The sequence below is a fragment of the Astatotilapia calliptera genome, chromosome 19 (assembly GCF_900246225.1).
Source record: "Astatotilapia calliptera chromosome 19, fAstCal1.2, whole genome shotgun sequence".
In the NCBI taxonomy this organism is placed as follows: Eukaryota; Metazoa; Chordata; class Actinopteri; order Cichliformes; family Cichlidae; genus Astatotilapia; species Astatotilapia calliptera.
The window spans coordinates 15,643,047-15,656,507 of record NC_039320.1 but is presented as its reverse complement, the minus strand read 5'-3'; the positions used below and the strand labels follow the sequence as shown (position 1 = coordinate 15,656,507).

The 13,461-nt window shown below is 38.5% G+C and overlaps 1 protein-coding gene across 1 annotated transcript in view; it reads left to right on the top strand.

The window, feature by feature from the left end:
- Positions 1–13,461, top strand: part of galnt16 (UDP-N-acetyl-alpha-D-galactosamine:polypeptide N-acetylgalactosaminyltransferase 16) — a 36,914-nt gene that overhangs the window by 15,450 nt on the left and 8,003 nt on the right. The window contains exons 6-9 of the mRNA XM_026151728.1: positions 5,921–6,042; positions 11,445–11,532; positions 11,903–11,987; positions 12,896–12,999. Coding sequence (XP_026007513.1) covers positions 5,921–6,042; positions 11,445–11,532; positions 11,903–11,987; positions 12,896–12,999 — 399 coding nt within the window. The remainder of the gene's footprint in view (positions 1–5,920; positions 6,043–11,444; positions 11,533–11,902; positions 11,988–12,895; positions 13,000–13,461) is intronic.

The window sequence follows — 13,461 nt, the reverse complement described above, 5'->3', positions numbered from 1 at the left end:
AATTAACAGTGATTAACCACATTTTTTGGAAAGATGAGTCCAATTTCAGTACCCGCAGCCAGGCCTGAGTACTGCCAGATTAAATCCCAAAATCATTTAAATCAAACCCTGTCTGACAAAGTGTAGGAAGCTAAAAGACCTCAAAAAGCAACTCATGGTGCCACGATCTAAAGAAACAGCTGAGAAACAAAGTCATTGACTTCTATCAGTCTGGAAAGGGTTACAAATCCATTTCCATGGCAAATGGATAAAACATGGAAGAGTGGTGAACTTTCTCAGCAAAACGCATCGCTGACTCATCCAGAAAGTTTGAAGTAAAATATCCGGTTATGAGATTGTGCTTGGAAGCTCGAGCTATAATCCAAGGAAACCATCCAAAGTCCACTTCTAAATGGCTTAAAAAAACAAAATGAAGGCTTTGAAGTGGCCTAGTCAAAGTCCAGTCCAGACTTAAGTCCAATTGACATCATTTGGCATGACCTAAAAAGACCATTCATTCTCAAAAACCCTCCAATCTGACTAAATTAAAGCAATTATGTAAAGAAGAGTGGGCCAAAAGTCCTCCACAGTGATGTGAAAGTGTCATTTCCAGTTATCACACATGCTTGAGGATGAGTAGAACCAGTTATTTGGTCTAGGGTACAATTACTTTCTCATAAAGGGCATTTTGTTTCCATTAATAAATTAAATAATCCTTTATATTTTGTATTTACGCAGGTTATCTTAGTCTAGTGTTAACATTTGTTTAATGATCTAAAGAATGTAAGTGTGACCAAAGAAATAAACATTTAAAAATACTTTATTATCCACTGTATACCTACTGACAGCTGATACGCTGTATGGAGCTGCTTGGACATGTAGAAGCCACACCCTGAAGCTCCCAGTGCACTGTTTCTCTGCCAGAGGTGGTATGTAACTCTGTAGTTACCTTGTCAGCAGCACGGGGGCGCCTTTAGTGCACTATATGTTTCATAGCTCACTGACCCCGCTCTGTAGCTTTATGTGGTCTGCCACTTCCTGATTGAGTTCCTGTGGTTCTTGAACACTTCTGCTTTTCAGTAATATCACTTACAGTTGATGAAGGAATATCTGCGAGGGAAGAAATTCAACAAGTTGACTCGTCACAAAAGTAGCTTCCTACGACACTAGAATTTGGCGTGCTATTTAGAATGATCCATTCTTTCACAGATGTTTGTAGAGGCAAAATGCACGGCTAGAGGTGGTCAGTATAGTGTAGGTAACTGCAGACAGGTTAAAAACTAACACGAAAACAGTAAAACATCTTGAAAGTTGTTCAGAAATCCAGAAAAACTAAACAGAGACCAAAACTGAAGAAAACTGAGGCAAAATATTGTTAAAATAATATGACATTAAAAAAAGAAAACTGACAAAGCATAAGACTCAAAACTTAAGACACTAAAATATTAGAAAGACCTAAAAAGAAATCATAACTACAATATATTGACTAAAAGCTCAAAACTCAAAAATCAACATAAAATCTGATCCTACATAAACATAAAACAATCAACATATGCGAGTCTAAGGCAAATAGACAGTTATAGTAATTTTTGTAGAAGCATAGACTTATATATCATTAATATTATTAATTGTGTCACATGTAAGTGTAAATCCATGTTTCTGGATTTATCTGCATGCCTTACAGTTTGATCTCTTTTTTTCTGCCCTCTCACACCTTTCATTTGACTAAATTCTGTGGCAGTACTTATTAGAACCACTCACTTTATTGTTCGATCGCTCCTTCACAGGCACCTGAATGATTTTTATTCTCTAACTCTAGGATGTCAAACACAATGATTAGTCTGTCAAAGGGATCAGTCTAGCCCACTGCGTGGAAATTGTGGAAATGCAGGGTACAGTTTTTTTTTACTGTGTTTCTAACCAGGAAACATTTGTATTGCACGCTGTTAAAAATAGATGTGGGCTCATTTTATCCAGGCCTCAGGTCTGAATCATTGTCAGGTTTTCTAGCTTCTTACTAACAGCCTTTCCAGTGACCCACCACGTAAGCTGGTATAACCAACGACTGTACCAACTCGTTTCATTTTAGCATTGGTTTTTGATGACAGTAGACTGAATGTGGGAAATGCAAGTGGTTTTTTCTCTTAAGAAATCCCATTTTTGCAAATTTCTTCACACTTAATTTGAAGATACTGTTTTATGTGCCATTACTGAATGGTGTGCTGGTCTATTTGAGATTAATTTGAACCAAAATGAGATTCGTGCTCCAAATCAGGGAAGTTCGGCTGAACTTAAAGCTAAAATAAGTAGTGTTACTGTTTGATAATCCATTTTTCTCAGGTTCTTGCACTCACAGGAGAACACATTTTTTGGGCCACATGCTGTTAATGTCCGGCAGCAACAGTCCACAAGCCCAAGTTTAGCTTTCTTTACTGCCACCCTTAAAACCCACGTCCACAAATTATAATAAGCTTAATCTTAATCTATCTTTTTCATAGGCTTTCTCGTGTAGAAATACGCAAGAAGTTTTTTTAAACAGGATGACCCAGCAAAATACAGCTCTCTGAGAGTTTACTGAAAACGGTAAAAGCAAATAGTCCCTGTCCTTGTGACTGGATTGATTTTCAGCTCTTAATGGCTTCACACCTTCAGGCATCATTGACTTTCTCTGCTTTAATGCGTCAAACTGCTGCCAAAGGTCATCAGGCACTGAAGCATTAAATGTACCCACAATTACACCAAACAAGCACGAGCAGGAAGTCTTTGCTATCATGGGTGAGAACTGTGGAATAGCCAGTGTGTATCTAATATGTAGCATGTTCTGTAAATTAAGGAATTTTTCACATTGCTAGATAGATTACATACATTACATTTAGCAGCTTAATATGCAGTTTTTTCATCGTGTGTTGGTGTAAACTAAAAGCACACAGATGAGTAATCTATTGGCCTGACATTTGGTTGGTGGCCCGAAACACAGCACCAGATAAATTACTGTTTCTCCCTAAGAGGTGAAGTGCCTTAACTGACCAGGCGCGCAATCCTACTCTCAAATGTCACTTAGGTTATACTGGGGAAGGATGAAATGTGAACTGGTGTGATTCAAGCTCATTCATTGGTAAAACAAAGGTTGTGTTTGTGTAAATGATGTGCCTTAAACTGAGCACTGCTTATTCTCATGAAGCTTCTGTCAAAAGAAGCTTCGGTTAAACGTCATGCATCAGAATGAGGAAGAAACTTGATTTTTTTGAGTATTTCAGAAACTTTTGATCTATTTGAACTTTCCCACATGCAGAGAATGATCAGGAAAAGAGAAAACAACCAGTGAGCAGTAGTTCTCTGGGTGACAAAAAAGCTTCAAGCCTTTGGGAAGTAACAACCAAGCTATGCAGAAGAGCACACTGGTGCAGGAAATTGAGGCTATAATGTGCACAAGATTGCCAAAATTGGACAACAGAAGACTGGAAAAATGTCGCTTGGTCTGAAGAGTCTCAATTTCAGGTGCAACAGTCGGATGATAGGGTCATAATTTGACTCATCAACGTAAAAGCATGGGTCTATCCTGCCTTGTATCAGTGGTTCAAGCTGGCAGTGAAGGTGTGATGGAGTGAGGGATATTTTCTTGGCACACTCTCAGCTCATTATTGTTTAAATGCCACAGCCTACCTGAGTATTATGGCTGACCACATCCACCTTAACCTTTATGATCACAGTGTATCTTCTGATACCTGCTACCAACAAGAAAGTGCACCATGTGACAAAGCTCAGATCCTTTCTTGGTTTCTTGATAATGAAAATGAGTTTAAAAATGACCTCCACAGTCACCAGATCTCAATAGATTATATAAAGGATGTGATGAAAATGGAGATTCCCATCGTGTATGTGCAAACGGCAACGGTGTAATGCTATCATATCAACAAGGATCAAAATATCTCTGAGAAATGTTTCCAGCAGAATTAATTAAGAACTAAGGCAGTTGATCCTTGTATTAGCAATAAGGACGGTGAATGTTTTTCTTCTTTTCTTCTTCTCTGTTACAAAAGAAAGGTGATAATTCTGAAAATCATCCTTTGAATTATTCAGAGAAACAACCTCCTCTTGAAACACTCAGGTTATTCATGATCAGCTCAGAATTAAGTTCTGGAACTCTTGTTCTATTAAAAACAAAAAGCATTTAATAAATTTGTGTTATTTTAACAATCTTTGACAAAACTCTTAAGATAACGAGCTCGATCTGTTTATGGATGCTGCATAAATATCAAAGACAATTAACCTTTTCCACATATCCAGATATTACCGTAACTGGAGGCGTACTTGGTGAAAAAGAAAACTGTTTTCAGTGCCCCCGTGCTTCCAGCGAGTCTGCCTTAAATGTGAACTCTTTTAAAGTAGGTTTTTCCCTCGGCGTCGCTGACGGGAGTGAGACAAGTTCTGGGATCTACTTTAGATAAATCCAAATAACTAATGTCAATTCTAGAGGCTGTTTATTCTCTACTTGCTTGTCCAGCTTAAGTCAAACGTACAGTATGTATTCCAGAAACATGGATGAAGGTGATTATCATCATCATATTTTATCATATAGCACCAATTTAATAAAGAAGAAGAAGCCAATGCTTTTTCTGTCAACTGTCAATTACAATGCAACAATCTAGAAAAACTGCAGGCAGGCCAGGTCAGCGCCCAGACAGTTCTGCTATGAAGCCATGCTGTTGTAATAAATAAAGTGGTTTGGCACTGCAGAACAGTTTTCCACTCAGTCCATTTTAAATTCGCTTTGGCCCAAAGAAGACAGCAGCATTTCTGGATCATGTTCAATTTATGGCTTCTTCTTTGTATCATAGAGCTATACCTGCATTTGTGGATGAAACAACAAACTGTGTTCACAGATGCTGATTTCTGGAAGTGTTCCTGAGCCTAAGCAGTGATTTCTATGACAAAACCACAACTTTTGTTTTAACGCAGTGCTGCCTGAGGGCCTGGAGATCATGGCCATCAAATATTGACTTTTTAGCTAGTTCTTGCACACAGAGATTTCTCCAATTTTGTGTGAGATATTATATAAAATAAAGGAAGAAGGGGAAAAAATCACGAGACCTAAGTAGGGTGACTTTGTGTCTGTGTTGTTCAATTTATGCAGATCCAGATATGAGGGCAACCTCATCCTTGAAATGACTCACCATCTTAGTGATGGTGATTCATTTTGTCCATTTAAGAGGGCAGTTCACTTTATATCTCAAGGAATACATCAGGTTTTCCATCACATTTATATCCCTTCTGTCTATTCACGAATAAGAGGTTCCAACCAGAAGAATGTTACACAAAACCACTATTTTTTCATCCATGTTCATTCTAGGGTCTCTTTTATTTGGTAAAATGTCGTCTCTCCTTAAGAAAAGTCTTTAAACATACTGTATTTCCTCAAAATGGTCTTTTAAGTCTTTTCAAATAACAGGGTGCAGTGTTGCTTATTTGTAATGTGCAATGGATGAGAAAGATTAAAATACTTTCAGCCATTTTTTAAATCAGTTTGATACAGTTATTTTAGATGTAAATGTCATGACCGTGTGAGTGAGGAACATCCAGAACATGATGACATGAGGAGGAAACAAAGGAGTTTGTAATTATAACCATCTCGGTTTCAGAGATACAGACTTTTGCAGATATCAATTCTCCTAAAGCTCATTCAGAACGGCTACTAGAGTGATTAATAGCTGTCCACAGACTGAAGAATAGTTATTGTCGACAAAAAAAATGACTATGACATCTTAGATCAATATAAAGCATTTTTAAAAGTGACCCAAGATGTCACCAGAAAATGTGATTTCCAGAGATTTCTTTTAAGGATCAGAGTCTTGAAAACAACACTTGCATTAAACAGCATCAGTTTAATAAAACTGTCTCCATCTGAGCAGTTTGAGACTTCAGTGTCATGTGTTTCCTTCAGGTCTGATCCGATCACGCGTGCGAGGAGCCAACACGGCCTCTGCTTCGATCTTGACCTTTCTGGACAGCCACTGTGAGGTCAACACTGACTGGCTGCAGCCTATGATACAGAGAGTCAAGGAGGTACAATCGCACATGCTCACACACACACTTAGTCAGACACTTAAATGCATGCTGCACATATCCACACGCACAACCTCATGCATATGCTTGGAGGCGGAACATTTATTTTCTTCTCCGTGGTAGATTTTATTGACTGTGATGCAATATGTTGGCACTGCGTGTTGTTAAATAAACACTCAATTTGTTCAGCTAAGATTCAAGTCAGACTATAGCAGATGTCACACGCTGCTCTGCCGCAGCTGGAAAAAGTTTGGTGGGCTTTTTCCTCCTCAGGCTGTTTTCCACTCCGTCCTTTGCATGAAATCACTTCATATAGTTCACTGAAATTGTGCTATATATAGTTGTCTCTGCCTGATTTGGGTTCATTTTTTCTTATTTGCTTAATACATTGGTCAGTGACACTTGGGAGCTGACTTTAATGAGACAAGATGATGATGATTACTGAGTGACCAAAATCCTAATTAGCGTCTCACAACTGAGTCTCCGCTATAGAGGAAACTCTGAATAGGATAATGAGGGAGTGGTTTGGTTGAGTTGGCTGCTTTGTGTAGCAGCTGTGGTGCCGTGGACTGTTATTGCATTTATTCTTACAGCATTGTCTTTAAATCAATAACACTCTTTGTTAATGACAGATTTTCCTGATTCACTGCCTCTTAAAAAAATAATTAGGCCATCCATCAGGAGCACTATAGTACTGTCACATCCGGCCGCAAGTGTTTTACACTTCAAAATATGATGCGATGCCAGCCAGTCTTCATTATGTGGTGGATTTATTTATTTATTTAAAATACTGGTGGTATTTCCATGTGAGCTTTCTTGGACATTTCAGCAGTAAGCACTCACTGTTTCTGTTCCAGTCTGCTTTCTTTTTCTCACAAAGTCACACAAGTGAGGTACACAGAGAATGGAAATACAGAGCGGCACAAAATCGTGTGCAGAGATGAATGTTTAATTCCTATAAAGTGAGTGTATTGATATAGTTGCGGAAAGAAATTCATCACCTGCTGTGACTGTCTCCTCCCTGCCCTGACATTATTAGCATCCTGTGACTGTGACTGGTTATGGTTGAGAACAACTGCTGATGCCCCCCCGCACCAATCTCAGGCTGTCCCAATGACTCTAGTCAGCAGGAGCTGTTTCATTTCACATTTCTCTTAGTAATCACCTTTCTCATGTTCATGACTCGCACTAATGTGTGACACTGTGATGTAGCTCCTGCAGTTTCTTCCCCGTCAGCAATGCACTGTTTCTTAATTTTCTTCCTGCTTGGCATTTTAGCAGCATGCTTGCTTCTCCAGGCTACAGTACAAGAAAAGAGTTGAGAAAAGAAGAAATATCAATACTTTTCTCAACTTGTGGCTTGTTGTTTTACTATACAAGATATCTGGCATCTCGAATTTTCTTTTTGGGGTATTTTTGCCTTTATGTGACAACACAGAGAAGACAGGAAAGACAGGAAAGAGCACAGGGCGACACTCAGCAAAGGGTTCCAAACCTGAACCCAGGCTCCTGTATTTCAGCTGTATAGCATATGGGCTCCTGCCCAACCAGCAAGCTCAACTGGTACCCAGTGAATTTTCTTATTCACCTAATTACAGTATACCTGTGAGGTTGACAATAACATTTGTTTCAGTGGTGTGCTTTCCTACTTCCAAAGGACATAACAAAGATCATTGTGTTATATTTATTACTTCTCTCCTGTGTCCTCTGTATATGTTATGTCATTTGAGTTTTGCATTTTGGATTCTCTTTGGATTAGGTTCTTTTTACTAGCTACTAGGGATGGGAATTGATAAGAATTTAATCATTCCGATTCCACTATTGAAATTCCCATCAATTCAATTCCTTATCAGTTTTCTTATCAATGCTCAATGGGGTCTCACTGTCTCTGCTTTGAGAGTCACCACCATCTCTAAGCAGCATATCAAAGACATTACATTCATGCAAATTAATTGCATGTTGTTGGTCAAATGTTTGCATGTTGGAGGCATAGGCTACACTGGCACACATCAACACAAATCCCTATCCTAATGAGAACACACGTATGATCTTTCTTTTATGCTGAAGACTGTCTTTCACCGCTCCCCAAGTTAATCTTAGTTCTCTGTTCATTTTTCATCTTATTTCCTGTTTTACTCTGGTAGCTCTTTGGTCTTCTGTATCTTGTCTAGTTTACTTCCCCTGTTCATTGTCTTGATTAAATGTGTATAGTCCCCACCTATTTGCACTTCCCTCATTATCAGCTGTGTATATGTTGTCTCAGTCTACTTTTGTCATGTCATCCATGTAGCTGTGTGTTTCTTAACCGTGTATTCCCTTTTTTTCCTGACTTTGTTTTCCTGGTCATTTCTGATATTTGGATCCCCTGGCTTTGCTCCTTGTGGATTTTTGGATTTTGAACTCTGGACACTAAGCCGCTGCATTAAATGCCCACTTTGTGTTTGAGTTCCATCTACTTCATCCGGGTGCATCTAAAATCTCCATTCCACACAGCTGGATATAAAAAACAAAACAAAACAAAAAAAAAACAGCAAACTTCACACATCTGGATCCTATGCAAAATCAAAAAGCAAAATTTCAGCCTTTAGGAGAGTTCTTCCACTATATACTGTAATGCGTGAGTTTCAACAACCTACCATTGTTCGTTATGACCACAATCGAGGAGTTCCTCAAGTTTGAAAAACTCTGGGCTACTGTTTATTAATCAGATTAAATTAGGGCACAGAGAGACACAGGGAGGACAATTCTGATGTCCACCATATGTGCTCATTTCCCCGATAAAGGACTGACTAATTTCTTGCCAAGAGTTCAGTGGAAAAGCTAAAACATGAAGACTAAAAAACATCTAGCTAGGGATAAAATCCATGTAGATTACATGTTTGACCCTTTTTCTCCTCAAAGATGTGCTTAAGATGTTCTCTTTGGGATTTGAATAGTTTTTCCAGCTTTTTTTCTTTAACCTTCATGCTAAGCTGAGGTTAGAATCTCCTGACTCTACTCTGATATTAAACGCATAGACATGAGTACTCTAACAGTCTTCAAATTTAATTCTTGGCAAGAAAAGTAGTATATCTCACAAAAAGACTGATATCCATAGATGCATCCCTGTCCCCTTGGCCTTCCTTGAAAAGAAGACTAAGTGTTTATCTGCAAGAAATAAAATAGGGCTTTATTTTGCTGAAGGACAAAAGTCTTCTGTTTGTTTAGAAAGTACAGCAGAAAAAGAGCACCCATTCAGAACCTGCATGCAGGACAAATGAAGCTACAAGCTATATAGTCAAGCCACATATCATGTTTCTTCAGTGCAAACCTCACAGTTTATAATCACAAGACTCGACACATTGTGGGTGTGCGCAAAACTTGTTTGTGTTTCTTTGGCTTTGGACAGCTGTGACTCATCCAGCTTGCATTACAATCTTTTAGCTCATGAGAGTGCCGGCCTCAGTGATAATTTACCAGCCCCAGAGTTCAACTGCACTCCGCCTTGCTTTTGTTCGTGTCCCAGAGACCAAACCCTGGTTTTATTAAAGCCTCTGGGGGGCAGAAATAATGATGAATAATAATCTTCTCTGTTTTAACTTAATTATGCTTTTCCTTTGTTAATTAAAACCAGCAGGCGTAACAGCGTAATTCAAATGTTGCTAATGTGCAGCAATGAGCTTCTCACTGACAAATGTAAAGGGAACATGATTCAAATAATTGTCTGGCTAATCTTATGTGGTCACTTTACCTTGCTTGTTTTCATCTTCACTGGCACAGTTTCTTTAACTAAATTATTAAATCATAAAGAATAATTGTAATGCTCTGAAGGAAAAGTCTAATATATATGGGGGGTTAAAACATGTTTTACCGCAGCATGAATTGTCTGAGTTTCATTACTCAAAGGCTACGTTCACACTGCAGGCGAAAGCGCATCAAATCCAACTTTTCTGACCCTATGCGACCCATATCCGATCATGGTATGTCAGTGTAAACGGCACAAATCTGATATTTTCAAATCCGATCTGGATCATTTTCGTATGTGGTACTGAGTCCGATACATATCTGATGTGAACAAGCCGAAAAAAAAATCGGATTTGATCAAAAAATCAGATTTGATCAAAAAAATTGGAACTGAGCATTAAGACCTGCAGTGTGAACGTAGCCATAGACTGATAGCATTCCTGGGTGATAAAGTGAAGAAACAGAGATCCTGACATATCAAATGGCAAGAGCGTATTGTGAATTCGTCGCCTGTCCGTTCCTCAATATGATTGACAGAGATCAGAATCATAGACTATGAAAGAAATGTTTGGACTGACAACACATTTTTGTATTATTGTGTCTCATTTTGGTTCTGTAAAATACAAAATGGTATTAGGAGACAGGACAGGGCTAGCTGGTTATCACACTAATTATGGTGGATAGCTGTGTAGCACCAGCTGGCATGATGTTAATATGTTGATAGCACATTTTAACAGAATAACACACACACCTGTTTCAGTTAACAAATACTATTTTACCGGCAGAGTACTGTGTCGTAAATTCAAACACAGAAAAAAGGTGACATTGATTTTGGAAGTGCAGCCACTTTATGCATTACCAAATCACAGAGACTCATTGAAGGCCCAATAAATGTCCATTGCTTAAAACTGTTGAGAGCATCACTTTTTAAATTGCTCTCTGGCAGAGTGGCTTTTCACACTCGTTCTTCCCCCGCACTCTTCGGCGCAACAAGCACAGAGTTCACAGCGGGTTCAATCTCTGATAAAGAGATGGACGGTTCTAATTGGAAACACTCATTTGGATTGTCCCGAGCTATAAGCTGTTTGTCTACATGGACACTGGCACCCATTCACAGACAGATGCAGGCAGCACATACACGCTCGAGTACCCACAAACCAATCAGCAGTTCTGTCTTTTAGAGTTTGTGTTGGATCTGCAGCTGACGGTCAGATTTGAGGGCTTAATGGGAAGGTTAGGGATACTCAGCTTATGTTCTTCAAAAGTAATCAGTACGTGCTTGTTATTATTCACATCAAAAGAATAATCAGAGCTTACATGCAAGTTTAGAGTACCGTACACAGTTCTTACAGAAAAATTATTCGATTAAAACAAATAGCTTCTTTCTACTAATAAGGATACAATTTTATGAAATGTTCTTGCTCTATTTAATTTGTTTCTTAGCATTATTCTTATTTTTATGTGATCAGAGGCTGGAAATTATAAAGAAAAACCTGAAGTTAGAAAAGCAAAGGTTTAAATATGTTTTATTCTTCAACTGAAAGTCAGTGTTTTTTCAAGTATTTTTTAAAACTTAAATCCATCCCTATTTGTTGAAATAAATTAAACAAATAGTATTTAAAAATTTAATAATAGAATTAATTTAAAATAACATGTCATTGTGTTCTCCTCCCATGCAGGATCATACAAGAGTGGTCAGCCCCATCATCGACGTCATCAGCCTGGATAACTTTGCCTACTTGGCTGCCTCTGCTGACCTGAGAGGAGGTCAGGGCGTAATAAACAGATCATACACAGTGGTAGTTGATCACACAGAGATCTGCAGGTTTAACAAACCTTTGTGACATGACATCATGATTCCTGACAGAATTCAATGCCTATGACTGAACAATGACTGAGGTTTAAATATTTCATTGTTTTATTGAAAAGCAGTGATTTATAGAAGAGAGTTTTTCCACAGATGTAAGGCTACGATTGATATTAAATTCAGGCCAGTATATTAGGTGAAATCATGCAACTGAGTCCAGCCAGAATATCTGTCATCTTGTCTGCTTTGGACTCATGTCTAGACAACAGGAATATAAATTTGAAGATGAGAGCTGAACTTTTGCTTCCCCCATGCTTTTCTTTTTGTCAGGATTTGACTGGAGTCTCCACTTCAAGTGGGAGCAGATTCCCATTGAGCAAAAGATGGCAAGAAGTGACCCCACTCAGGCAATAAGGTATGTCTACAATGATATTTAGTGTGATAATATGCTTTGACTCATACCTGGAACATTCTCTTATGCATTATACGTGCATTGTACCCTCACAGACCACTTCATTAGATATCATAGACATATGTGTTCAACTACTCATTAATGCCACCAATCCACCAATATGAAAGCAACTCCATGCGTTTAGAGACTTAGATGGTCAAGATGACCCCCTGAAGTTCAAACCAAGCATCAGAATGGGGAGGAAAAGTGATTTCAGTGACTTTAAGCATGATAGATGAACCCAAAGTCACAAAGCTCAAATCATCTCAGACTGGTTTCTTGAAGATGACACTGTACTCAAATAGCCGCCTGTGGTGGAAAAGGAGAGTCACATGATGGCAAATGTGCCGCAACTGTGCAATGCTGTCATTTCAACATCGACCAGAATCTCTGAGGAATGTTTCCAGCACCTTATTGTATCTGTGCCATAAGAAAATTAAGGCAGCTCTGAGGGATAAATAGAATCCAACCCCAGTACCAGCAAGATGTGACTAATAAAATGGCCAGAGACTGTATATTGTATGTGAATGACACATCATGGATTAATATGTCAGTTTTGGTTCTTGGATTAGACTAAAGTTAAAATAGAGAGCCATAGCTTACTCTCAAAAAGTTCAAGATAAATCGTCATAGTCAGGTCCTTTCTATGTTGGTATTTGCAGTCCTTTTGTGGTGTGTTTTCCCCCTAAAACACGTCCAAATCGCAGCAAAGTAGTTAATGCATAGCATCTGCTGAGCAAAATACAACTTTAAGCTCCTTTGATTTGTTGTTTCTTTCTGGAAAATATTCCCTTCTGGTGATTCTGATGAGGTCTGCATGAATAAGCGTGCAAGTGAAGATTTGTAACTCCTTCCCTTCCTCCACTCTGCAGGACTCCCGTCATCGCTGGTGGGATCTTCGTCATGGACAGGAGTTGGTTCAACCACCTCGGCCAGTATGACACCCACATGGACATCTGGGGAGGGGAGAACTTTGGTGAGATCATCGATGATTTCTAACCCTACTTGAATCAGATGACTTTTATTATCATATCATCCTCCACACGCATCCCACACCAAATGTCTTTAAATAAAACTAAGCCTTACTCTGCTGGCAAAGACTTACCAGACTCCAACAATGTAAATATTCCCAACTTTATTCAAGATGAAGGATTCCTAACAAGTTTATGTTAATTGATGACATTTACAATTACCTAATGTTGGCCAGGAGCAGGAAAGTAGGAGGATCAGAGTTAGCACATGTACTTACCAAAATAAAAGCCATAATGTTTATGAATAATTTTCTCATTCAGTCTAAAATAAATACTAAGTCCTATGTTTACAAGGTTTTCTAACAAAAATAATTTAATCACATATTAAAGAAGATAATGTTTGTGTCAATTTAGTGCAATTTATTTTGTAAAATACGAAGCCGTTTCCCATAAAACGATTTCATGTG